Below are 24,343 nucleotides of genomic sequence, written 5' to 3'. Positions count from 1 at the left end.
ACCACTAAACCACTGGCGCTTATTGGTTGTTGACGTAACTGTTTCTGAACTAGCTTTATTAAGGCAACAAAGTCCTGTCTCGTGTCATAGCATGCGATTCATCCCACAATCTACAACGTGCCTCTTGATATGACAGCTTGCCATTAGTGATTGCAACACATTCTCTATTGAAGTTATATCTCATTCTTCCTGATGCTGTCTGAATAATACCTCTTCTTCCGCTAAAACCTGTGCAAGTCACCGTATTTCATAATCATGTTGCCGCTGCGAGTTATATGCATCTTTGCGTTTGTCCTTGACGCCCATTAAATCCAAATTGTCCAGTTTTTGTACCATGCATCCTTCCATCATCCCATCTGTCAATTATAAAGTGACTGCTGCTCCTCCATCAGTCCAACCACTCTCCAGGAGCCTCGAAAGACGGATCATCGAAGGGATCCTCAAACGGATGCCCTCCCGGCGGAAAATGCATGCCGCCCAAGATAAGTTCAGCCAGCTCGTGGTCCGGCATCAGGCCCTCAAGAGGATGGTCCAGAATATCTTCGTCCATCAAGTCATCGTCGGGGCTGTTTCGCGAAAAAAGGTCAGTATTTGGTTTCCTCTTGCAATTGTCGAGTTGAATGGTGGGTAGAGATAAGTACTCACATAGGCTCCATGTTCTCCCTCGACAGCGGACAGTCGCTCACGCTCGGGCTCATAAAGAACTTTTGGACTTTGGTCGCCAGCTCCGTCGCCCCATGATCCTCCGGATCACCCATGAACCACTCCTCCAGCTCCTGATCGCCGTCCTCCTCGCCCATTCCTAGCGCCATACCGTAGATGGACACCTCCTCCATCAATTCCGTCTTAAGTTCGTACCGCAGCTCCGGCAACAGCTTCCTCCACGATGTCGTGACGAGTCGCATATCCCTGAGTTCCAGCCTCATCAAGCTGTCCTTGTGCCTGACCACAAAGTCCGTCAACTCTTGCCTCTCCGTCTCCAATCCTTCGAGCTTCAAGCTCTCCAGGTTCGGGAACGTGTGGTTCAGCGGAACGACATCCTGCAACCTCGCGGGAAAGATGAAGTCGTTATCTTCCGCATGGTCCATAAACCCGATCGACAAGACCTCCAGGTTTGGCATGCCTTTTACCAGATTCCGAATGACGCCCGTCCTCATCAGCCCCTGACACCGGTAAATCTCTTCCATGACGTCGATGCTCATGTTATTCATTTCGATCGCGTCCGCGCGCTGGAAATCCTCCGGGTCCTGGCTCGGCCCAGGCAGAACAAGGAGCTCGAACCGTGTTAGGTTCGCCAACAGATTCCCCATGCTGTGAAACCCGAAATTGCCCAGCGCCTCGTTGAAAAAGCTCCAATGAATCAATCCCGCGCAGAGACTCTTGAGCTCGATCCCCGCCTCCTTCACAGCCATCAAGATCGCCCGCAAATGCCTCACCCCTTCCTGCCCCTTCTCCCCATCCAACTGCGTCAAACAATCGAGCTTGTCGAATGGCGTCCTGCAGTTTCTCAGCGTGTCGCTCTTCATGGGACCGTTCCCGCCATCTGATGAACTCGTCCCGCTCGCCACCCGAAACTCAAAGTCGCTGCTGACCATGACCTCCTTCAGATTAGTCATCTTGCCCACCACTTCTCTCAAGATTTCATAATCCCTTTCGTCGCGCATAATCTCCTCCTGCGCCTGATGCACGCGCTTATACTCCTTGTAACTCTCCCGGACCTCCGCCTGCGGTTTCGGCGGGCGATTCGCCTCGTCGCACGCATGGCGCGCATGCATCTTGGCCCGTCGCTTTTCCATGCGCCGACATTCGGCTATGTACTGCTTGAGCGAAAGCCGGGGCGAAGGCAAGAGGTCGCATCCGTAGACCAGGGAGCGCACGAAGCGCGGGTAGATGGGGTGCGAGGCGATGGAGCGGAGCGCGGCAAAATCGGTCGTGTGCAGGTAGAAGACGAGCTCGGGCAGGGCGTGGCAGGCGCCGATTTCGCCGAGGAAACGGTTGGTGAGGCGGAAGGAGCGGATGGATTTGAGGGGGAGGTGCGCGCACACTTGGTGGAGGATTTCGGGCGGGAGGTCGAGGAGGGTGAGTTTCTTTGGTGGTTCATGTTCTGACATTATAGTGTCGTCTGTTTGTTGTGGTGTTTGTCCCTGTGGTTGGCTCATTGTGTCGGATGAAGGATTTCCTGGAACTGGAACTGGATGGCTTGCGTGGTCTGTTTCTGTTCCTTGTTGTTGTTTGGTGGACTGAGATATTTCAATTCAGGTACCTAAACTGGATGAAAGAGTGAAGCCGTGTATGAATGCTCCAAGGTAAACTACGCGTATATACGTCTAGTGTGGTAGGTAGACCAGGAAATGGCTGTTGATGGTTCCCTGTTGAAGATGGAACTCTGATAAGGTGAATCGAAGTAAGGTTGAGGAGTCTAGAAGATGGAAAGTTATGACAAATGGAGAAATTGGACAGGGGTCCTTTTGAGGCAAGATCGATGTCCTCGGCCGTGGCTTGTGCTTTGCAGCTCCAGCGCCAAGTTTGAGCCACGGATCCTGACTGTGCATCTCAGCCTTACAGCGGCCAGTCGGCAGCAGCTGGTGGGGGCTGTCATACATTGATAAAGACAACCGATAACAACCAAAACCTGAAAGGAAGATGCCGGGTGGAGGAGATGCGGTTACGTTACCGGCAGCAGCGTTACACAATCTTTCATCGGCCGCTGAAGAATTTCCACTTGGACTTCACTTTATCAACCTCAACATCTCAATCAAGTCGGACTATCGGCCCTTACATCGATTTACGTCATGACGAACCATCATCCCGTCTCTTTCTGTCAGTGTGCGCCACGTTCTGAGTGGGTGTTGGGAGCACTGAGTGCGGCCAGACTTGTGCATGCGGGGCCAACACTCGCACGGTGGCCGGCCTTATCATGACACTGACCGAGGTGAACTACTTACCTAGATGAAGACCATTTCGAGACTCCTTCCTTTTATCAATGTTTGCCAATCCCACCGACCTGATTTAAAAGCTTTCATCATTTGAAGACATCCATCTCGCTCCGGCGCCTCACCAGTGCAGTGCCAACAGCCAGCCCAAAGACCGCGGAAGCCGGCGAGCAGGGCCGCCAACGAGACAAGGGACAATGGATGCGGATATCCATCAAAGAGCCTCCCTCGGTGACCTGCATGAACCAACAAGGCCTTCCAAAGCACGACGCTTCCGTTAGCAGCAGACCTTTTATTATTCTGCACTTTTACAAGCGAGCTCTAGCACATGGAGGTTTGGAGCTCGGCGCAGCCCTCCCAAAAGCTATCAGAGCTCCTTTGTTCGAAAAACGCTGTGTACGCCCCACGCTTTGTTCGGCCAACATCCATCCCGTCACTCCATCATGGTCTTCAAGGGCAAGTGCTTTTGTCTGCTAACATGCAAGTTCATGTTGGTGCTATCGCTCCTTTGTCCATGGAACGAGCTAGGAAAAGCTTAGAGTTCGGTTGGGAGCTAGGTTTCCATTGCTCAAGCTTGTTTTTATATATGATCTGTTCATGATGGCGCTAGATCAATCTGCTCGTCATACTTTCCTTAGTTCCAATCTCCACTCGATACACACTGTCACTTTAAAGCTTGACGAATCATGGCACTCGGTACTATTTCCAGGATTTTTCGTGAAGTCAAGGGCCAGAATTCCTACCAAAGCGAGTACTACGTGTGAGTGCCTATCTTGTCCAAGCCCGAATTTGACCATGCAGTGGACTGATCCTGGGTAGCGTGCGCCAACCAAGCCATCGCCGCCGCTCCAGAGCCCGCTCCGTTGAAAGAACCTCCTTAAGCGAGTCGAGGCCAAGGAAAGAACACCATGTGCACGAGGTAGAAATCCACCGAAAGCCCTCCAGACGGCATGGGGACAGAGAAAAGAAGGTTCGAAAAGAGTACGAGTACCGCTACGAGCTCTTTCAAGACGACTCGGAAGCCGAGGAGTAAGTTCCACGCCCACGGTTTGCCGCATCACCTCCCACTAATCTTTCCACCTCAGCAACGACGACCTCAAGCACGTCTCCTGGGCTCAATGGCCTGACCTCCATACTCAGCTCAGCGACCATCAGGCCCGCCAATCAGCGACCGAGCCCTCATTCCAGTTCCAGCCCCAAACCTACAACCCTGACCTCCACCAATGGATCTCCGCCGAGCTCGCCCTCCTCTGGTCCTCCATCGACCAACTCCACCATCAACACAAAGAACGCTCTGCCAACTATGACCCCTGTCTCCAACAAGCCATCCTAGCGTCCTATGCCACGTTCAAGCAGGAGCAGATTCAACCTTTGCTCGATGAGATCGCTCGCCTCGAAAGACAAGGGAAGGACTACGAGGAGCTTGTGAAGGAGCTGTTTGGTGTCATCAAGGGATACCAGGTCGAGCTGAGGAGCGTGTGGGACAGAGAGGAGAGAGAAAAGAAGGAGAAGGAGGAAAAGGCCGACAGAGCAAAGAGGGAGAGGGGGAGGAGGCACGATGAAGAGGCTACACCACGAAGGCGAGAGTGGGAGACGTGGCGAGATTTCTCTGGGCCTACTCTGGCTGGAGTAGCGTCGGGATCAAACCCTTCTTCTCCGACGGGAAGCGCTCCTCCGCCTTATGACGATGGGCAACTGCCGCCAGCCGAGATTCCTGCTCCAGCTCCAGCTCCTCAGACCGTTCCTATTCCTACGGTCCCTGCTCGTCCGCCCAAGGAGCTCGAACATCCGCACCAGCCGAGGGTCCGCTTTGAGGAGTACCTACATGAAATTCCCGCCCCGCGCCACTACACCGACGACGAGTACGAGTACGGACCCCGTGATCACCGCCGCCGCGAAAGGGGTAGAACCCGCGAACACGAATACACCTACGACCGACCGCGGTCTTCTTCAAAGGAGACGCACATCCACCGTGATCGTGATTGGCAGCATCCCCACGATGTTCGCCACGGGCAGGGACACCGCCCTCTTGACCGGGACCATCAGAACGACCGCCATCATCGCCGGCACCACCACGATGAACGATCCGAGCGCCGATTCGATGACCGCTTGACTGATTGGAACATCCCAAGCCCAAACATCCCAGCCCCAAGCACCCACTGGGACTTGCACCCCCGTAGTCCGCGATCCGCACGGGACTTTGACGCTTACGAGCCCAAGACCAGGAGCGAGCCTTGCACCCGTCGACGGCACTCTGTCAGCTATTCCCCGCCGTCGCAGGTTGTTGACAGAGAGGGGGACAAGTACCCTAGGGGGTGGAGGGTTGTAAGGTTTGCTGTCTGATTGGTATCACCTAGAGGTGTGGAAGGTCGTTGGTGACGATTGACCAGGCGGAGGCGTAGGAGTTCAACTTGGCTGCGATTTCTTTGTATGATGTTCACTCTGGTGCAAAACTCTATTTTTTGTTGTCGAATTCTGCTTGATGCGTTTAGTTTTTGAATAATCATGTAGACGTACCTGAATTCTGAAAGATCTCAAATCCCATCGTGTCAATGAAGTTTGCTGTTCTCAACCGTTGACACCTATTGGACATGATGACTGTGCTTCTGTTATGCCTGGCACATCAGGCGACGTTGCTGCCTTGGCGTGCTTGCTTGCGTGGATAACACGGAACCTCCAAATGCAAAGATAGTACAAAACAATATTACAAGAACGAAGAAAAAAAAAAGAGAAGACGAAGATAATCGAAACTGAAGAAGACAAGCAAAAAGAAATCATGAAAAAAGAGACAAAAAGTTGCGCCAAGAGGGAATCGAACCCCCACCTCATCCTTGGAAGGGATGAATCCTAGCCGTTAGACCATTGGCGCTTATTGTTGAAAATGTAAGTTGATTTGGGCATTATATGTAGACTCTGCCGGTGACTTGGCGCTCTGGCGACAACTGAACATTCTCCCTCAGGGCAGTAATGTTGCCTTACCCCCCCCCCCCCCCCCCGCTAACATCCTAACGATGCCCATTGCAGCAACTCACCCAAAATTGTACTTTGGCGTTAGTCCGCCATCTAAGCCGGCTGGTGCGGTGCTTCGGGACGCGCTGGCTGGAAAAGAAATACCTTATCCAAACTCCAAGTATCCGACCAGACTTCATCCAATCCACAGCCAGTCGACCATTATTACACATCAACCCTGGTTTAATTGTTAGCTTGGTACTGTTAACCCCCATAGAAAAGGACGTGGAGCAAGAACCACGCTAACAATTAAACCAGGGTTGATGTATCCAGTACAAGAAGGTATGGCTCTCTCTATTTTGTATCGGAGAACATGTTGGCTGCGCCCCTGTTTCGAAACACGAACACCCATCCAACGATGTTGCTTCCTAGCGATAGAGGCCATGTGTGGCTGGTGAGGCCGTCGAATGAGCGCGCGACACGCTCACATGTGTGTGGTCTGAATCGATAACGGTTACTCGGTTGGCTCACTTCTAATTTCGCTTGAGGCCTTCCTGGCCGACGTTGTAACGCGCTGTGGTCAGTGAACATGCTTCGCGTAGTCAGCGGACGGGATCTTGCGTGAGGCCATCGCGGCAGTGCCTGCACAGCTGAAGAGGCTGGACCTATGGTGTTATTTCACGGCGACTCTAGCGCGTGAACCCCTTGTAAGTGAGGCCCTGGAGGTCTGCTAGGTGTCAGAAACATAAGTACCTAGTGACAGGAAGGTCGCTCGGTTCGCAATTACAGCTTCCAATCCCTCGGCCACATCCTTTACATTTTCCGTAGAAATAGACAAAGGAGCCCAATAGCTGCCAAAATGTAGTCCGTAGTACACATTATAACCTGTAGCTTTTACCACTCATTGCAGACACACGAGAATTCTCGGTATCATGTCAGATCACGTCGATTTTTTGTACATGATCCCGAATGGGTCCGCCTCCAGCTCTTCTCAAAGGGCTGTTGGAATGGAAAGCGGCGGGGTAGAACATAACTCTAACTACTCCACGAATCTTTCCCACACCGGCGATGCGTTCATGACAACACCGGTGTCCTTGTTAAATGCCCACAGCCAGAGAGTTGCGACTTCCCCTGCACCGTCTTCATCCGGAAATGCGCTCTTTCCATTCACGAGCACCACGACCCCACATGACTTGGTGAGATGCCGACAAGTTAGTCGTTGTTAGAGAGGCGTTCCCGTCCACTAATCTTTGAGCTACCATAGGGCTGTCCAATCGGCTCTTCGCGCATCGACCCGGCCCTCTTGCAAACCGACGAGGACAAGGGCAGCCACCACCTTCAGATGCAGGAAGCCCTTGCCCTCCAAGCCTGGCATTACCAGAGGTTCTTGCAGCTCTGCGAGGATGTCAAGCGCATCCAATCACGAATTCCGAACCACTTCTTTGCCCCCTCAACAACCTCTGCGCCCGCGGCATATGAACAGTGGACGCCTTCCTTTCCCCATGGCAACCATTCTCCTCAGACAGGAAATCACTGTTCTACTTCATCCAATGACTTTCCATGCAACGACCCATACCCTCCCCTTGATTCCAGCAATTTCATGACCTGGGTTTCTCTCCAGAAAGCTGGCAACACTTTCACCCATGACTCCAGCCTTCTTCAGAGCCAGATGGACAGAGGTGTGGTCGACATTCAAATGAATGGCATGTCCCCGGCCACCCTTTCCGGCAATTCGACCGAGTTCGACTTGTTTACCTCTATTGACCAGTCTTCCAACGGCAGAGGTACCTCAGCCTCAGAGACATCAGTACCACCAGGGGCAGCCAATGCCCCATCTCCAAGCCCAGAACGCCAGGAACAGTCTCATACACCGGCAACTGGCCCCAAGTAAGCGCTTCCTGAAAACGCAGCTACCATTGACCACCGGAGCCAACGCTCGAATTTGCGAACGACGAAACTGACATCCCCCGCCTCCGCTATAGAAGTCCCAGCCCCAGCTCTTCAGATCGCATCCCATGCCCCATCAGCACCTGCGGCCATACATCGGCGACTAAACGGGACATGCAGCGTCACATTGACGACAAACATGATGACAGACTTGAGGACTTGACTGGTACAGGATGGAGCTTGAGCCCCGAGATGCCGTGCTCTTACAGCGGCTGCACCTTGAAGTTCCGCCGCAAGGATCGCTTGAAGAGGCACCGTGCCGCGGGAAAGCATCGCCGTTGATAGGTAGAGGTACCTCCAACAACTCGGCGCCATACAAGAAAGTAGCACTCTTCTTGGTACTACCTTATCCTTGGAGGCCTACGTCCCTCGGGATCTGTACAGGAAACACAAAGCAAACCACCATTGTGGACAAAATGGACACCCAAGGACAATAATGGGGTCAGCAGTGGGCAGCATTTGGAAATTGAGGGGAGTGAAAGTCAAAAGAAGAAGGAGGAAGTTAACATGACACAAAAAACCCGGAGTTGAGATTGGATGTCAACAGCGTGGGAGTAACAGGAAAATAAGGGCATGAGTGATAGCGACTACAGCGGCATTTTATTTGATGGTTTACTTTCTTTGCTCTCTTACATTCGATTATCTTTACATACACGCAAGATCTTTCTGTCTTTGTTCTCAACTTTGCCAGCTGCCCGGTAGCTTTGCTCCCGTCGCCGCCTGCACTAGCAGCTACCAAAGACGGATTATGGTCTGACCTCAAGTCCCAAGGCAGCTTTTGCTGCCTGGTCTGGACGTTAAAGTCCAAACGAAGGGCCATTGCCTGCGTTTCCAGAATCCCAACTCATGGGAAAGCGGCAAAAACAGAACCCATTTCCGCATCCCTGGTACCCTCCGCCAGTACCTGAGCAAAAGCAGCCTCGGCCTCCCTCTTGACCTCGCTCTCGACCTCCCTCTTGACCTCGCTCTCGACCTCCTTCTTCTCCTTACCCTTCTGCATCAAACCTAAAATATGGTGATGAATCAGATCCCTGGCCGCCACAGCGTCCTCAACGCTATCATGCCCCTTCTTCCCAGCATCTTGAATCACACGACCAAGCTTCTTCTTGGTCAGCGCCTTCAACGACATGCCATCTTCCCCCCTCTTCCCCCTCATCTTCTTCATCTTCTCCTTCTCCTTAATCTCCTCCTCCTCCATCATCCTTCTCGTCTCCTCCGCCATCCCCGGGCCACAATGCAAGCTTATCTCCAACAACCTCTCCTCTTTCTGCTTTTCCCTCATCTTTTCCTTCTCCTTTTCCTCCTCCTCCTCCTTGGCCTTGATCTTCCTCCTCACCCCCTCCTCCACCACCAAACTATCCACGCACCGTTTATGTATCCACCTTAAAGCACTCAAATCGTTCCTTACCGAGTGCCCAACTACAACAGTCTGCGGCCCGACAAACTTCCACACCTCTTTGCGCGCCTCTTCCAGTCCACCGAGGATACAAGTCCTGTTGCGTATGGCGTTTTGGAGATCCTGCCTAGTCACACCAGAGTATCGCGTGTTCATGTGTTGCATTGGAACATTGGGGCGGACGAGGCGGTCGATGAGGATTTGCCCTGAGAAGTAGTCGATTAAGGAGAGACGGATGAGCTCGGATTCGAAGTCGGAGGAGACGCCCATTTCGCAGTCGATGGCGACGGCGGGGCGGAATTGAGAAGGGGATGGTGGCGCCTGGGGTTGGGGGTTTAAAGAGGGTTGGGAAGTTAGAGGGAAAGGGGAAATTGAAGGGGAAAATAAAGTGGAAGGGGAAAGGGAAAAGGAAGTGGAAGGGTTAAAGGAAGTGGAAGGGGAAGTGGAAGGGGTGGGGAGGAAGAGCCACCGGGATTCGAGGATGCCGGGGGCGTAGGTTACAGGGGTGTGAGATGGGGAGCTGGAGCAGGGGGGTTGGGAGACGTGGAGGGTGCAGCACGTCCAGGTCTAGATGGGTAGGTTAGTGAGAAGTTTTCTGGTGTGAGGTGAGTGGGATACCTAGGGACAGGAGAACTTGCCTTGTTGTTAACTCGTCCAGGGTGGTATTTGCAGATGGCATTTTGCTGGCCTTGCTTTCTGTTGGTACCTGTAGAGGTACCTGTAGTCTCAGTCTGCTTGCCCTCGTCAAGCAGCTCGCCATGGCTTCTGAGTCTACACGTGTGGCTCGAGCCAACGTTTGACGCAGTAGAGGTAGTATCATTGGCAAAGCTGCCATTACTGGACCCCTCGCCGGCGTGGGAGGGTTTTCTGTCTCTAGGTGGACGATCAGGTTTTGTGCCTGCCGGTGAACGAAAAAGTCAGTGACGGTGCACCAGACCGATCAGCGATATGTGTCGGTGAGGTGAGGACTCACATCTCTTATGGCATTTCTTGCACTTGATCTTCGCTTGGAGCTCCGTCTGCGTGAGCGGACTCACTACGAAGCCGGCTTTGATGAGTTCCGGTGTAGATGGGATCAGCTTGGTCAGGTACTGCATGTATTCTTCGGAGACGACGATGGGCTCGGCGACTTGACGGCCTATTGCCGATTTGCCCATGAGCTGCACATGGGCCATGTGGGAGGTCTGTTGTCGAGAAGCCATGGCGCAACTTCAGTTGCTTCGATGAGGCAGTTGCGCGCGCGTGTGCGGTGAGGGTTGTTGCCGATGGATGGTGAGAGGTAAAAGGCGCTGCTCGTTGGAAGAAGGGGTGTTCTTGGTGATGATAGAGGCAGAAGAAGAAGTGAAATCGGGTGTGCGGGGCAGGAGATGGGAAAAGAAGAAGGGTGAAGGGTAAAAGGTGAGTGCACCAGCTGCCTCCTGTCCAGTTTTCAGGTCAAAGTTCGTTGTCGTCCAGGCTAGAAGTCTCTCCTTTGCCGATCCAGTGGGAGGAGCGGAAATAATGTAGAGGTAATATCTGATTCACCAGCGTTTGACCAGTTATCAATGAGTCAAACCTGGTGGACAAGTTAGCAGAAGCTGCAAACCCTTAAACAAAACATCCATCGAGGAACAGTCAGTCATACAAAGGATGAAGGACGTTTGCACACCTGGTAGGCAAACACGGCGTGAAGATTAAAGGTCTTTGCCAGCTGACAGAACCAAATTGAAAGGGAACCTTAACTTCTTGGTTCCAACGTTGTTTGGAGGAGATAGCGAGAAATGTAACCTGGCGAACTCATCCGACACGGACCTCATGCTCGCTCATTGTCCTCTCATGTCCTCTCTCTATTCGTCCCGCCATTTACCCTAAGCATCTTTTTGTCCACTGTCTATGTAGGCTCTCATTCTTTTGCGTGTTTGTCTACCTCTTTCGAACATTGAACCAATACGATACATGCATGAGGCCTACGACCATTCATCTGTAGGCCTCGTTTACCTCTACCGCAAACGACTGGACCGTAGCAGCCTATCACGACATGAAACCATCAGACGAATGAACGCTGGCCACTGAGGAAGATTGGGCAACAATTGAGACCTGACGAACATAAATGCGTTACTACCTACTCGCCTTGATAACAGATTTGAGAAGCACAAAGCCATTCATGGTTGCTATAATATTGTGTAGATTACCAGCCACAACGCGAAAGAAAAAAAAAAGAAAAAAAAAAAAAAAACCCGGAAAAGAGAGAAAAGAAAGGAAAAAGGGGAATAAAAATGTAGCCAGTACCGGATTCGAACCGGTAACTTCCACGCTGCCGTAGAGCCGCGGACACCACGACAATACGCCAGATTAGGTAGTGTTGACCATTACACCAACGGACCACGGAGAGGTGCGCGGGAAAGGTGGCTCGTATACCACAGCCTACGTCTAGACCAGTGGCAGTTGGGATGAAGAGGGGTAAGTGGGAAGTATTACGGTAACCGGGCTAACGAGAATTTCCAGATTCAGTTTGACTCTTTCATGTCAGCTTTGAACGATGGAAGGTACGACTAAGGTATAAATGTAGGTGCCCCTTCATCCCTCACTAGTTCCCATCGTACCCTACTATATACAGCACTTACTTACTCAAGACAAAAGGCCTGGAAATTTCAGTCGCTATATCATCGGTGTTCACACATGTACCCTATCGTACGGCTGCTGCCATTACTGGATACATATATCTCCAGTCCGACATTTCGAAACTTGATCACCCATCTCGTCACACCAAGCAGCCGTTTCGCAAGCTACCTGTAGTGTAGGGTAGGGTACCTCCCCCGACTGGACCACAAATCGCACCGAACCTACCCTATATACCTCCTGCCCGAGTGCCCGGCCTCCTTGACCGTTTCAAGTTCCTGAATCAACTCTATTTGCCCTCGACGCACCCCGTCAAGATCCCACAAATCATGCCCGAAATCGTACCTCTATGGAACATAACGCATGTCAACGACAAGGCGGACTGACTGCCGACGGATCGCAGCCGTTTGTTTTGAGCGAGGGCGATACTATGGGGTACATAAGTATGGCGATTATGCCTTTAGATGGGAGGGCGATGGTCTGCAGAGGTGATGGGTGGGATTAGAAATTGTACGGGGAGTGCGTGTGGTGGACTAAAGCGCAGGATGTAGGCTTTTTTGTAGCGTGCTAGGGAAGGTGCACGATGAATAGGATGCCGGGGATGGAGATAATGTAGTCTGGAGTGTGGGCTGGGAAATGCGGATGAGGAGGTTAGGAAGTGCTGGGTACCTCTAGATGTTATCTGGTGTTGCATGATGTGGATAGAAGTAGATGAGCAGTGTAAATCGTAAGCGGATTGTTGAAACTCGGTAGATGGTCGTTGTCATAGTTGAGAACGGGCATGGGTGTGCAACTCGGACTTATTTGAAGATAGTTCCGATGGTGCCTGCTGCTCCTGCCTGTCGTCCTTCCAGACCCGTTGTCCTGCCGGCCGCTGCGACCTTGGTAGCTCCTCGTCCCAACTCTCTCCCGCCGGTCTAGGGTGAAGGTACCTCTATAAGTCACCTTTTCCGCGGACCTTCCTGTGGTCCGTTGGTGTAATGGTAACACTAACCTATCCTGGCGTATAGCCTTGCTGGACGCGGTATTATGGTAGAGCGGAAGATACCGGTTCGAATCCGGTACGGGCCACATTTTTTCTTTCTTTTCCTTTTCGCTTTGCTGCCGTGATGAGAGCCATATCATTACCTACCGAATATTCCCTGTTTCCAATGATATATATGTCTGCTTCCTTCCTGTTCGTAGACTAGAGTGTCTTCTCAATCTCCTCAATCTCCATCAAATACTTTTTTCTCCCCTCCTCCCACTCCTTCTCCCTCATCCTCGCGACAACCGGCACTCTCGCCGCCTCCAAATCCCCAAAGCCCGCAACCCTGTACGTCGCCTCCTTGATGCCCTTCAAGCCATACTTGACAACAAACTCCTCGGCCTTGCTCACCACGTATTGCAACTTGTTCAGCTCTGCCCTCTCCGACGGCCTGAGATCGTCCTTCTGCGCTAGCTCGTATAGTCTGACCACCGTTTTCGGGTAGTAAGCTGACATGCCGTCAATAACGCCAGCTGCGCCATACCGAACAATGGGACCGAGTTGTTGGCCGAAGCCGGAAAAGACGCGGAATCGTTCGTGGTTGATTTCGGGATCGAGAGAGACTTGGAGGTGGTGCGAGATGTTTCCGTGGGACCTGCACATTTGTTAACTCTGTTAGCACGTCTTTGCTTTGCCTTCCTCTTTCTGGGGCTCTCCCCTCGTCTGGTATCCGAGAACAGAAGAGACTCGGGTAGTGTACTCACATCTTACACCCAACCACCCTCGGATCCTCGGCCAAAGCTCTATACCCCTCCGGCTCCAGCACCACCCCATTACTAACCCCAGGGTAATTATACACCACGATCCCCATCTCCTTATTTTTCATTCCCCAGAGAACCTCCTTAAACCAGTTCACCACCCCCTCCCCCCCCTCTCCCCACACCCCCTGTCCATGTCCAAAATACCCCGGCACCAACACCAACCCAAACTCCGCGCCCGCCTCCTTGTAATCATCCAACCACTGCACCGTCTCCTCCACGCCTCCGTTGGTCAAGACACCCGCCATGATGGGAAATTTCTGGAAGCCGGCCTCGTCGAGCCCTTGCCGGACGGACTTGATGAGGTGAGACCGTTCAGAGCGGGAAAGATGCATGGCTTCGCCTGTGGAACCTAGGAGGACGACGCCGGTGATGCCGGAGCGGGCGAGGAAGAGGGTGTGGGCTGTTTGGGTCGCGTAGTCGACGGCGGGTTGGGTAGCGGAGAAAGGGGAGGGGGAGGACGTGGTGAAGAAGGTGGGGGAGGGGACCCAGACGCCTTTGGGGGGGACTGGAATTGATGAAGCCGTCATCGTGGTTGGTGGTGGTCACTGGTTGATGGTGGGTGTTGTGAAGAAGTACGTTGGGGGATTCTGTTCAAATGGTGGGTGTTCGATCGTGGGATTTGGACTGGAAGAGTGGAAGAAGATGTTGTAAGAGGAAGATGCAGCAGCAGCAGCAGCAGCAGCCAGCAGGAAGAGGAAAGAAGAGAAACAGGAAGATGAAGGTAACCGGTTTTCAAAGTCGTACCAACTGGTCACGAACTGAGCAAGTGATAGGCGGGGAACAACATGTTTGTAATTGAGTGCATCGCGGGGTGCTTGGCTTCGGCAGTCGTATCACCGAACGATGCTTGTTAGTCAGTGTTGGTGTGTTGTAACTCGCTGTGAACTGCACCGAGACGTCGAACGTTAGGTACAACCGGCCGGCCGGCATCTGAGCCCCACTTGGCGTAAGGGGTTTGTCAACAATGGAGGAAGATTACAAAGTACCTACCGTAGAAAAGGATGCCGACCAAGTGTAATATAGATTATACGATTCGAGCTGTTTGATGGATTAGTTACTGCTTTTCCAGTACGATATGGTAGTGTCATCAGCAATAGAATAGAAGGGATCTAATGTCCCATTGGAATGGTACAGCGTGGTGCCTGCCGCAAACCATCTCATGCTTCTGTAACCCTAACCCGTGGTCAGCCAGATTTCTTCTCTTCCTCTCTGGAAGGACTCGCAGCTTTGACAACCTTGACAGCCCTTTTTGCTGGAAGACTGATTTCTTCGTGAATTGCTTGGGGATTTCGAATTCTTTCAGGCAATTCTTATCGTATTTCTGCCATACCTCAGTGTCCAAAAACGGGAGTGCCTCTCCTCTGTCCGATATAACGAGATGTGGAAGCTGCCGAAAAGATCCATCGGAGATGCCCGAAGATCCGGGGGTCATGAGGCTTGACTCCGTCAAAGAGACAAACAAAACCCCCTCCTCCATGTCGATACAGTGCTATCAGCTAGATAACCGAGATCCGGAACAGGCCTAGTTTGTTTTTGGATTGATAACCGTCCGTGCCTATCTGGGGTATGTGATCTGGATGACCGTCCCCCTCTCGAGTCTCGACTTCTCCTTCATAACAACTTCATTTGGGAGGGAATATCAAGATAAATTCACTACCTTGTAAACAAAAAGACTGCAGTTTCGCCAACATCTGCTATTTTCAATCAAACGCTGCCAGTCGTACATTCACCATCGAATATCACCAGCCGACAAACGTTGAGTGTCTGTCACGACCCTGGAGCCATCGCAACCAGACAACCGCCACCTTCATTACCGAATTAAAAGATCACAGTGACTCAATAGGCCACAAAGAGCGCAGAACACGGACCTTTATCACACCTACTTAAGATATAATTCCCTTTCAACAAACGCGCTCAAGTTCAACCCAGCATCCAAGCAGCCACTACCCACAATGTCTACCCAAGACCAGCAGCCAGCAACAACCCTCCGCCTAGCCTCAGGAAACGGCCCCATCACCCGCTCCATCCTCCCCCATCCGCCCCGCGACGCCCTCCCCTCCGAACTCCCCATCATCTCCCTCGCCCCTCTCTTCTCCCCTTCCTCCTCCCTTTCCTCCCGCCTAGAGGTCGCAAAGCAAATCCACCAAGCCGCCACGACCAACGGTTTCTTCTACATCACCTCCCACGGCATCTCCTCCTCCGTAATCCAAGAAGCCCAAGAATCCGCCTTTCGATTCTTCCGCTCCCCTGTTTCCGAAAAAGAAAAAGCCAGCATGCACAATTCCCTCTACAAATACGGCTGGAAACCACCTCGCACGCAGCGTCTCAACCCATTCGAAAGCGTCGACCATCGCGAGTCTTTCTCATGGAGATATGATCCCCGGTACGATCCGAATGTCAGAAACATAGAGGAGGAGATACCGGACGAGGTAAAGGCCATGATCAAGCATGACCCCGACGATTACCCGTGGAGTGCTGTCCCTCCGGAGTTCAAGGCCGCAGTCATTCGGTATTTTCAGGCGGTCTTGCAGCTGGGGAGGATACTGCAGCGGGCGTTTGCACTGAGTTTGGGGCTGGAGGAGACGGCGTTTGATGAGAAGAGTCGGTGGCCTGATTTGGGTATGGCTGTTAATTATTATCCGCCGTTGTCCGGAGGTGTCTCTGGGGAAAAGGAGGAGGAGGGAGACAAGACCAAGGTGTCAATTGGGTCGCATACGGATTTTCAGTTGTTTACCATTTTGGGGCAGGACGAGGTGGGCGGGTTGCAGGTGTTGTCGAGATCGGGGCAGTGGTTGAATGCGAAGCCTATACCGGGGACGTTTGTGGTCAACTTTGGGGATTATATGCAGCGTATCACCAACGACAAGTATGTGAGTACGGTGCATCGGGTGCAGAATTATAGCGGGAAAGAGAGGTTGAGCATGGCTTTCTTTTTTGGGTTTAATTTGAATGAGACTTGTGAGGTGTTGGAGAGCTGTGTCGAGGAAGGGGAGGAGCCAAAGTACGAGGCTGTTAGCTGTTGGGAGTGGACGCAGAGAAGGGTCAGGATGATGCATGATGTTAAGGGGGATGGGAGTTAGTTACCTAGAGGTAACCAAGGGTTAAAGGTGTCTGTCCACCACTTTCAACCACTTACATGATGCGTTGGGTTTTTACACCTTTAACCCTGCCTTGTGCCTGCCTGCATTCCCAAGTTCATTTCTTCGGTATCGGTTGCCTGGCTGATTCGCTGCCAAGTAATGTGGGAAGAGCGACTGATGCTGTGATACTCCGGATGAAAAAGGTGCCGACCACCGGTGGCTCGGTCAACTCGGACATTTGAAGGCAGTGTTCGCGACCGAACAAACAAATAAGGTCTTGGTTGCCCACTCATGGCCGTTGTTCCAGTTCCACTTGATCCCCTCCGAGCTCCTCAACATCCAAACACCCGACGGCGAGATTGAAGAAATCGCCCGCCCTTCCCCAACGATTCACCGTGAGTGATGCGGCGTCTTCTACTTCCGAGTCCCGTCAACCGAAAAGGCCGAGCTGAACCTTGTGTGGCTGTGGCGCAGCCCATATGTCCTGATGTCCGAATAAATAATCGGGCAGTGAAGGGCGCGAGGGCATTCACCTGGGTTCAACATGAGATGACAATTGCAGGCCAAAGGTACAAAACCATCTCCGTTGGGACCCAGCAGCCTTCGACTCTTCCAATTCTTGCGCCCACAACAAAAATTTCGAAAACTGCGCGGATCGATCGCAAACTGAAATAGCCCAACATGGCGGACCCGAAATTCAACTTGTCCGTGTCGACCCTTGAGATCGACCACAACAACAACAACAGCGAGGACATGGAGTTGCCGAGTTTGTTCGTGCCGACTCCCGCAACTGAGAGCGAGAATGAAAGTAGCAGCGAAAGCCAGCACGAGAGCGGCCATGGTAACACCATGAGAAACGATGGCGAGCTAGAGACTGACAAGGCAGCCGCCTCGGCCGCTACCCCGACCCCAAGCGCCCCGCCTTTCGACCTCGTCGAGGCCGCTGAAGCCCTCCTCGCTGACGCAAAGAAGCTCAAAGCGACTCTCGACAGCAAACCTACCCCTCCCTGCAGCTCTCCCGAGTCGGCAAATCATGCGCCTCTTCCTCCGTCGCCTGAGGAGATTGCTCTTCGCCAGCGCATCGCGAAACTAGGCAAGAAGATTGCCTTTGAGACTGCACCACCTATGGACTCGCTCAAGTCGGATTGGGTCACTGTAAGCTCGCCCCGTTCCCCCATTCCAACTCGCAACTGTTGCAGCCTGACTGACAACCCGTGTAACAGATCGCCGATGTCGCAGCCTGGAACATCTTCCTCCACTGGCGCGCCTTTGACCACATCCCTCTCACGGGCTCCATCTCCATCGCCGACCTCGCCCGTGCTATTAATGCCGACGAGTCTCTCGTTTCCCGCATCGCCTGCATGCTAATCTCTACCGGCAAACTCATCGGCTCCCGCCTGGACGGTGAAGGAAAGCAAGGACCGCCCACCCACGTCTCCCACAGCCGCATCTCCCGCCTCCTTTGTACCAACACTTCGCCGGCCACCGCTGCCCTCGCCATCGTTAGTTTCGGCAACGGCATGAAGGGCTTTGCAAAGTGGCCCGAGTACTTTTCCACCTACGACAGACAGGAACCCCACCCATCGGATAATGAGATCTTGGTCCATGATAGTAATGGCATTGTCGTGACGACCAAGAGACGCGGCGCACAAGACGGTACTAACAAAAGCTACATCCCGACACCCTTTTCTCTCGGCTGGGGCCACCCGGCCCTGGCGCCGTGGGAAGTCAAGGCCCGCTATCCGGAGTACGCGCGCCATTTTGAGATGGCGATGGCGGCCAAGGATAAGGGTGCGCAGGGCGCTTTGGGCGGCGATTTGGGCGTTGGCGGATATCGCGGTATCAACTCTGTGTATCCGGCGAAGAAGTTCTCGCTTACTTGGCTTGCCGAAGTTGCCATGCGGGAGCTGGAGCTGTATGGTAGACTCCGAGATACCGACATCTATTGGAAACCCCTGGTAGTCGACGTCGGCGGCGGACTGGGTCACTTCCTAGCCAACCTCCTGGCTAAGTTCCCGGAGGTCAAGCCGGGAAATTGTATCCTGCAGGACCGCCCGGAGGTTATCGCCCAAGTCGCAAAGAACATCGAGGGTGGAGATGAGAAGTTGAAGGGTGTCAAGACCATGGCACATGATTTCTTCCAGCCCCAACCTGCGGAAGCCAAGGGAGCAGCGGTCTACGTCGTCCGTCGTGTGTTACTGGACTATTGCGATGAGCAGGCCGTGTGGATTCTGAAGCATTTGAGGTGTGCGCTTGGAAACTTGGGGGGAAGAATCGTCATCATGGAGGGAGTCCTGCTGGACAAGCCGACGCCGGAGAACAGACTGGTGGACATGGTGATGATGAACCTGGGAGGCAAGTTGAGGAACGAGGAGGGTTACAGGAAGCTTTGTAAGGAGGCTGGCCTGAAGGTTACGGGATACTGGGTGGATGTGGAGGGCGCGAGTTGCGTTGTTGAGTGTGTCAAGGAGGATAGCTGACGGCTCTGAGGAGTGATCATACTCTGTTTCTACTGCTGGTTGGATTGAATGGAGATGAGAACACCATTCATGGGAACTGAAAGAAGCGAAGGAAGAGGAAGGGAAAGGCAAGGCTTGGAAGAAAGAGATGGGAAGTTGAGAGCCGCTGGCCGGAGTGTCAATGCCAGGGTTCAAGCTGCACATATCTCAGGGTTACGTAAGTACATTTTCCATATCTGGAGCCCCACGCAAGCGGGCAAACTGGTGATGACTTTACACCACCCTTCCATAGCTGTAAATAAGCAAATCAATTGAACAAATAACTCAATCTATACCGTGACATTGACCAATGCAATCTTATAAAGCCCTTTCCGTCAGTTTCTCCTGCGGTATCGCAACAGTTTCATATTTTCCTTTGTACAAGGTCGTTCCTTTTTGCCAGCAGACTATCGATAGTGACGTCACTGCTACCCCACATCCATCGGCGATGAACCGCCCGTTGGCCGTTCCTGAGATTTGAGTGCCGATTGCAAATGCAACAACCCGTTGATCGGTGACGACAACCTCAGGATTGGAGCACGTAAACAGCATCATTTGGCATCATTGATTTACGCAGTACCTAGGCTGAACCGGAGCATTTGCTACGGTGAGTTGGGAAGGGAAGGACAGAGGCGGAGGTGAGAGACAGAAGGCGAGAGATGGACATGATGAAGGTGGAATATTATATGAAGGAAGGAACTCTTATGTAGACCTGGAACGAAAGAAACAAACATTGAATCAGTTTGTGATACCTCTCATCGACGACCAGTTTACATTATTACCAATTCACATTGAAGAACCCCGAATCTTGAAGCCGCTTCAAGGGAAAAGCAAACACCAGCAACAACTGACGTAAACAAACAACCCGCAGCTTGATACACAGCTCGAACCGCAGCACAGCTTATGCTTCTCGCCCGCCGCGCGTTACGCCCCTCATCTACCAGTTTTCCACTTCCCAAAATCATCACTCTTCCCATTACCGCCCGCTTCATCTCAACAACAACAACAACAACCCCCACCAACCTCAAAATGTCCCCCAACAACGACAACAACAACAACAAAGACACCAAAAAAGAGGGAGGAGGAGGGGAGGAACCTCACCAATACCAATCCGGCAACCGCACCGACCGCCCCGAAGACGAATGGAAGTTCCGCGCGCCGTACAAGATCCACGACAAGGGCGAGGACTTTCAGGTCAAGTGGCGGGGGAAATGCCATTGCGGGGCGGTGCAGTATGAGTTGAGTAGGGAGAAGCCGTTGGCGAGCAAGTATTGTCATTGTACGACTTGTCAGCGGATGCATGGGGTGAGTTTTTTTTAAATTTTTTTTTTTGTTTTTCTTTTGAGTGGAGGGAGGGAATAAAACGAAAAAAAGAGAAAGAAGGAAAGGAAGAAAGAAAGAAGAAGAAGAAGAAGAAGAAGAAGAAGAAGAGAGGAAGAAAAAGGAAGAAAGACACAAAATCGAGCGTAGCGAGGAGAGAAAAAAAGAAGAAGAAGAAGAAGAAGAGAGGAAGAAAAAGGAAGAAAGACACAAAATCGAGCGTAGCGAGGAGAGAAAAAAAGAAAAAGAAGAAGTGGCTAACAATATCCAAAAAAAAAAAATTGTAAAACAGGCCCCCTTCCAATGGGCAGCCATCTTCCACAAGTCCGACATCAACTTCACCAACGGCCACCACGATCTCGGCTGGTACGACCCAACCGCCAAGTCGACAACACACCACTTACCGTGTAAAGTCCAATGCGCCTACTGCCGCACGCCCATCATGGACGAAGGACGCAACATGATTTTGTTGTTTCCGACGCTGATCGAAGGGATTAATTCCCCAGAGGGGAAAAAGGCGTTTGAAGTCCAGAGTCACATGTTTTACCCCCAAAGAGTGGTGGATATCAAGGATGGAAAACCCAAGTTTAAGGGGTTGGCGGATGAAACGAATTTGGTGGATGAAGAGACGGGGGAGGAGGTGGTGGGGAGTAATCCCAAGGTGAAGGAGAAGAGAAAGAGGGAGGAGGAGGGGAAGGATGGGGAGGGGGATGGGGAGAAAGGAGAAAAAAGGGAGAAGAAGGATGAGTGAGTGGGGTTGTGGAAGGAAGTTGTGGTTGAGGCATGAAAGCATAAGCATAAACAATGAGTTTACCACACTTTGTTCCGCTTTTTGGTAATTTTTCACGATGGTGTTGCAGAACAGTGGACAGTGAACAGACAGTCAGCCAAAAGACATCGACATCGACAGCAATCAACGGCATCGTGTGCGAAATCGGCACACCACAAACACAAACAAAACAGACTGCACTACATCAAACCATCAAACGATGCGAGTTCAGCGTTCATGTATGCCGTGTATCGTTCAACTAGGTACCCGATGAACTACTTACACGAAGTGCCTGCCGCTGGTTACCTATATCAGTTGTAAACAAACATCTCGGGTGTGCGACGGTAATCGATCTGGGTGATGATGATGACGGTTCACGGTTCGCGGTTACGGTTATGGCTGCCAAAGCTAAAATCTGTCGGTAGAGGTAGGTGATCCTCGAGCGGTATGCTGTGCTACGAGTACTTGACGCAGTCACTCGGATTCAAGGCGTGAGACGTGGTGCTTCGGTTTACCGTCGGTAAGTTGATTGCGACGATTGCGACAGTCGGTGGTACCAAGGACCCGGGACGGACTGTGGCCGGAGTCTACCAGTGGACGTAGTTGTTTCTTGAGGGTCCCTCGAGGAAGTTGAAACTTTGAGTCTTGTACGAGTTTCGTAAGCCGTTGCAACTTGAAACAAAGAAAGTGCCAAGTGGATGTGGACAGACTTGCGGGTGGCTGTTGAGACTCGAGCCGGTGCCGGTGCCGGTGCCGGCGTTGTGAAAGGATGACTCTCAAGATTGTTTATTTGTGGTGTACAATACATAGGGTTAGGTTAGATGGATGGTGATTCGAGGCCTGGGAGCCGAAGGTTAAGAGTATATTTGATATATACTTAGATATGTACCTAGATGTAGATCTAGATCTATGGGAATGGAAGCACGACTTTCCTTCGTATCTCCAGTCGCTGTATAGAATGTTGTTCGAGGCAATCGCTGAGTTTGTAGAGAACTAAAACATCGGATGCAATCGCCCTCTTTTTGTTAGTTTAACTGGGCGCGCGCTTGACTGCATCGCAAAGGATGTGACCGTGGGGGGTGATGATGGATGAGAAAGGTCTCGACTGTCGAGGTTCATACTCCAGCTCGAGAGAAAGGGGACCTTGATGGTTTGGTGTTGCGATCATAACGTATTAGCACGGAATTACTACGTGAATATGTTAGTGCTGTATCATACCAGCCCAGTGAGCTGGATGCCGGACCAGGCCAATACAGTAATGGCGGACAACGACACGATCGGCTATCTCCATCGATAACTCAAGATAACGACATCAATAACACCAGACGACGGGAGGAAGCGAGAACCAACCGCTCATCCATTCTGGGAGCAATGGGCTCCTCATTGGTCGGCGTTATTCAGTACTCACTTGTACACGATTCCGCTTCAGCGCTGTGTACGATTGAGATACTTCAGCCTGATATTCATGTTGTTTCTCACGCATGTCGGGCCGCTTGTATCGCATCGTCAATGTTGGTTGTCCGCCGTGTTTCTCGTTTGGAGATTGGATTGAAGATTGACGGCAAGCATTTTGCGGCAAGTCGGTGATAAGCGCGGCAATCATCTTGACTGGGGGATGCCAACCCTAACCCGTAGATGATTGCGCTATGGGCACACAAGCCTATGGTCCGGTCGCGGCCCCGGACATGGAATGATATTCGCGGAGAAAGTCTGGAGATCTCGGGGATGGTTATCGTATGTAACCCGGGGTTGCACGTGCGATTTGGGTTTTGGCGGGGTTTTAGAGTGTGTGTCTGTGTGTCTGTGTTTTTTTTTCTAGAAAAGATTGAAGATCATTGGAAACGGACGGCGTCAAGGTCGGTGAAGAAGAGTTCTGAAACGTGAGTGACTCTCGGACGCGGCGACCGGGTCGGAATTCTCCGAGAGAGTCAAAGGGATTGGGGATACTGTACAATAGAATTGATGTCTGGGCGTTGAAGGCGGTGACTTGGGCGGTGACCCCCCGACTGAGTCGCTAGATTGTTCGATCACGATGCTCGATTCGCGAGATCCGGGGGCACATGGAGGGATGGGGAGGGCAATTGGAGGCTCAATTCTTTTGGTCTGATGTTTTGATGTTCTGCTTGCCGGCCTTGCCCGGGGGTGGCGGTGAGTGTATGTATGTGCACTTTGACATCCTTGATATGCAACATCTACCAGAGACACGAGTGTTCCAGCTCTACACTACATGTGATCTTTGCGATACCTTTTCACCAAAATCTGTACGCTGTCAACACTCAGTTTTGGGGGTTTTGACTAGGTCTCAGGTAGCTGAGTTGCCAGTTTCCATCACCGCCACCAGAAAGCGAATAGTCTGCGTGGAAAAGGGGATCGATCGCTTTTGTCATCGGTCCATCTTCGGTGTCTTTTGTCTTCTCTTTTGACACCTGATAAACTTTCTTTCTAATTCTATTCCCAGAAGGCACTTAATCCCCACCAGCTACACTAGTAGTTCTCACGTTACGAGCTGATAATATCCCCCGTCACCTAGACCCCCCCTGACCAGCGTTACACAAACGAGCATCCAGGCATCATCTACACGTGTACAGCTGGCGCAATTGAAATGGAAAAAGAAGCTTCCTTGGTTTGTCGCACTCTGGACTTTGCTAGCGCTGAGCTTACTTGGCTCAATTACGTCAGGTCACTTGGCCCATGCTTAGGTCTGGTCTGGTTTTGTCTGCACTGGAACCCCAAAAGGTACATTTGCTAGGGTATGTACATACTGTAGTGCCATGTAGTGTACCTTGCTGCCTGCCTGCCTGCCTCCGTCTGCATCGTCGATTGTTTAGTTCCTCAAGAGTTTGGTATTTGGGTATCAGATCAATCAGAGTAGAGCGATTGAACTGAGATAAAATTCAATCCCTCGAACTGCTATTCTGGGCACATGATCCTCAAGCAAGCGAGGGCTTTCATTTCCCAGTTTGGATCATTAGTTTGATGGCGACTGGGGAGCGGACTGGAGTGTACCTACCCCGCCATCCCCTCCACCACGGGCATTATTTGAGGTGCTTCCCCCAGTCTTCCCC

General features: G+C 52.0%; 8 protein-coding genes across 8 annotated transcripts; 5 read left to right on the top strand and 3 right to left on the bottom strand.

Annotated features, from left to right (window-relative positions):
- Positions 1–380: 380 nt before the first annotated feature.
- On the bottom strand, positions 381–2,159 carry NEUTE1DRAFT_132246 (uncharacterized protein; the record flags this gene model as incomplete). Its single annotated transcript, XM_009856492.1, has 2 exons — positions 381–566; positions 646–2,159. The coding sequence occupies 2 exons, from the start codon at positions 2,157–2,159 to the stop codon at positions 389–391; spliced, it is 1,692 nt and encodes a 563-aa protein (XP_009854794.1).
- Positions 2,160–3,619: 1,460 nt separating this feature from the next.
- NEUTE1DRAFT_113323 (uncharacterized protein) lies at positions 3,620–5,276 on the top strand (the record flags this gene model as incomplete). The annotated part of the gene is made up of 3 exons (XM_009856491.1): positions 3,620–3,693; positions 3,753–3,962; positions 4,019–5,276. 3 exons carry the CDS (start codon positions 3,620–3,622, stop codon positions 5,274–5,276), a joined length of 1,542 nt encoding a protein of 513 aa, XP_009854793.1.
- Positions 5,277–6,814: 1,538 nt separating this feature from the next.
- NEUTE1DRAFT_149072 (uncharacterized protein) lies at positions 6,815–8,111 on the top strand (the record flags this gene model as incomplete). The annotated part of the gene is made up of 3 exons (XM_009856490.1): positions 6,815–7,078; positions 7,147–7,769; positions 7,865–8,111. 3 exons carry the CDS (start codon positions 6,815–6,817, stop codon positions 8,109–8,111), a joined length of 1,134 nt encoding a protein of 377 aa, XP_009854792.1.
- A 562-nt stretch (positions 8,112–8,673) lies between these two features.
- On the bottom strand, positions 8,674–10,427 carry NEUTE1DRAFT_88536 (uncharacterized protein; the record flags this gene model as incomplete). Its single annotated transcript, XM_009856489.1, has 4 exons — positions 8,674–9,546; positions 9,785–9,792; positions 9,944–10,123; positions 10,199–10,427. 4 exons carry the CDS (start codon positions 10,425–10,427, stop codon positions 8,674–8,676), a joined length of 1,290 nt encoding a protein of 429 aa, XP_009854791.1.
- A 2,566-nt stretch (positions 10,428–12,993) lies between these two features.
- NEUTE1DRAFT_69855 (uncharacterized protein) lies at positions 12,994–14,138 on the bottom strand (the record flags this gene model as incomplete). Its single annotated transcript, XM_009856488.1, has 2 exons — positions 12,994–13,445; positions 13,555–14,138. 2 exons carry the CDS (start codon positions 14,136–14,138, stop codon positions 13,010–13,012), a joined length of 1,020 nt encoding a protein of 339 aa, XP_009854790.1.
- Positions 14,139–15,563: 1,425 nt separating this feature from the next.
- Positions 15,564–16,691, top strand: NEUTE1DRAFT_48561 (uncharacterized protein; the record flags this gene model as incomplete). Its single annotated transcript, XM_009855512.1, has 1 exon — positions 15,564–16,691. One exon carries the CDS (start codon positions 15,564–15,566, stop codon positions 16,689–16,691), a length of 1,128 nt encoding a protein of 375 aa, XP_009853814.1.
- Positions 16,692–17,372: 681 nt separating this feature from the next.
- NEUTE1DRAFT_132243 (uncharacterized protein) lies at positions 17,373–19,171 on the top strand (the record flags this gene model as incomplete). The annotated part of the gene is made up of 2 exons (XM_009856487.1): positions 17,373–17,846; positions 17,915–19,171. The coding sequence occupies 2 exons, from the start codon at positions 17,373–17,375 to the stop codon at positions 19,169–19,171; spliced, it is 1,731 nt and encodes a 576-aa protein (XP_009854789.1).
- A 1,047-nt stretch (positions 19,172–20,218) lies between these two features.
- NEUTE1DRAFT_125008 (uncharacterized protein) lies at positions 20,219–21,260 on the top strand (the record flags this gene model as incomplete). Its single annotated transcript, XM_009856486.1, has 2 exons — positions 20,219–20,494; positions 20,802–21,260. 2 exons carry the CDS (start codon positions 20,219–20,221, stop codon positions 21,258–21,260), a joined length of 735 nt encoding a protein of 244 aa, XP_009854788.1.
- Between the last annotated feature and the right edge of the window lie 3,083 nt (positions 21,261–24,343).

Source organism: Neurospora tetrasperma (assembly GCF_000213175.1).
Source record: "Neurospora tetrasperma FGSC 2508 unplaced genomic scaffold NEUTE1scaffold_6, whole genome shotgun sequence".
In the NCBI taxonomy this organism is placed as follows: Eukaryota; Fungi; Ascomycota; class Sordariomycetes; order Sordariales; family Sordariaceae; genus Neurospora; species Neurospora tetrasperma.
This window is presented reverse-complemented; position numbering and strand designations above follow the sequence as displayed.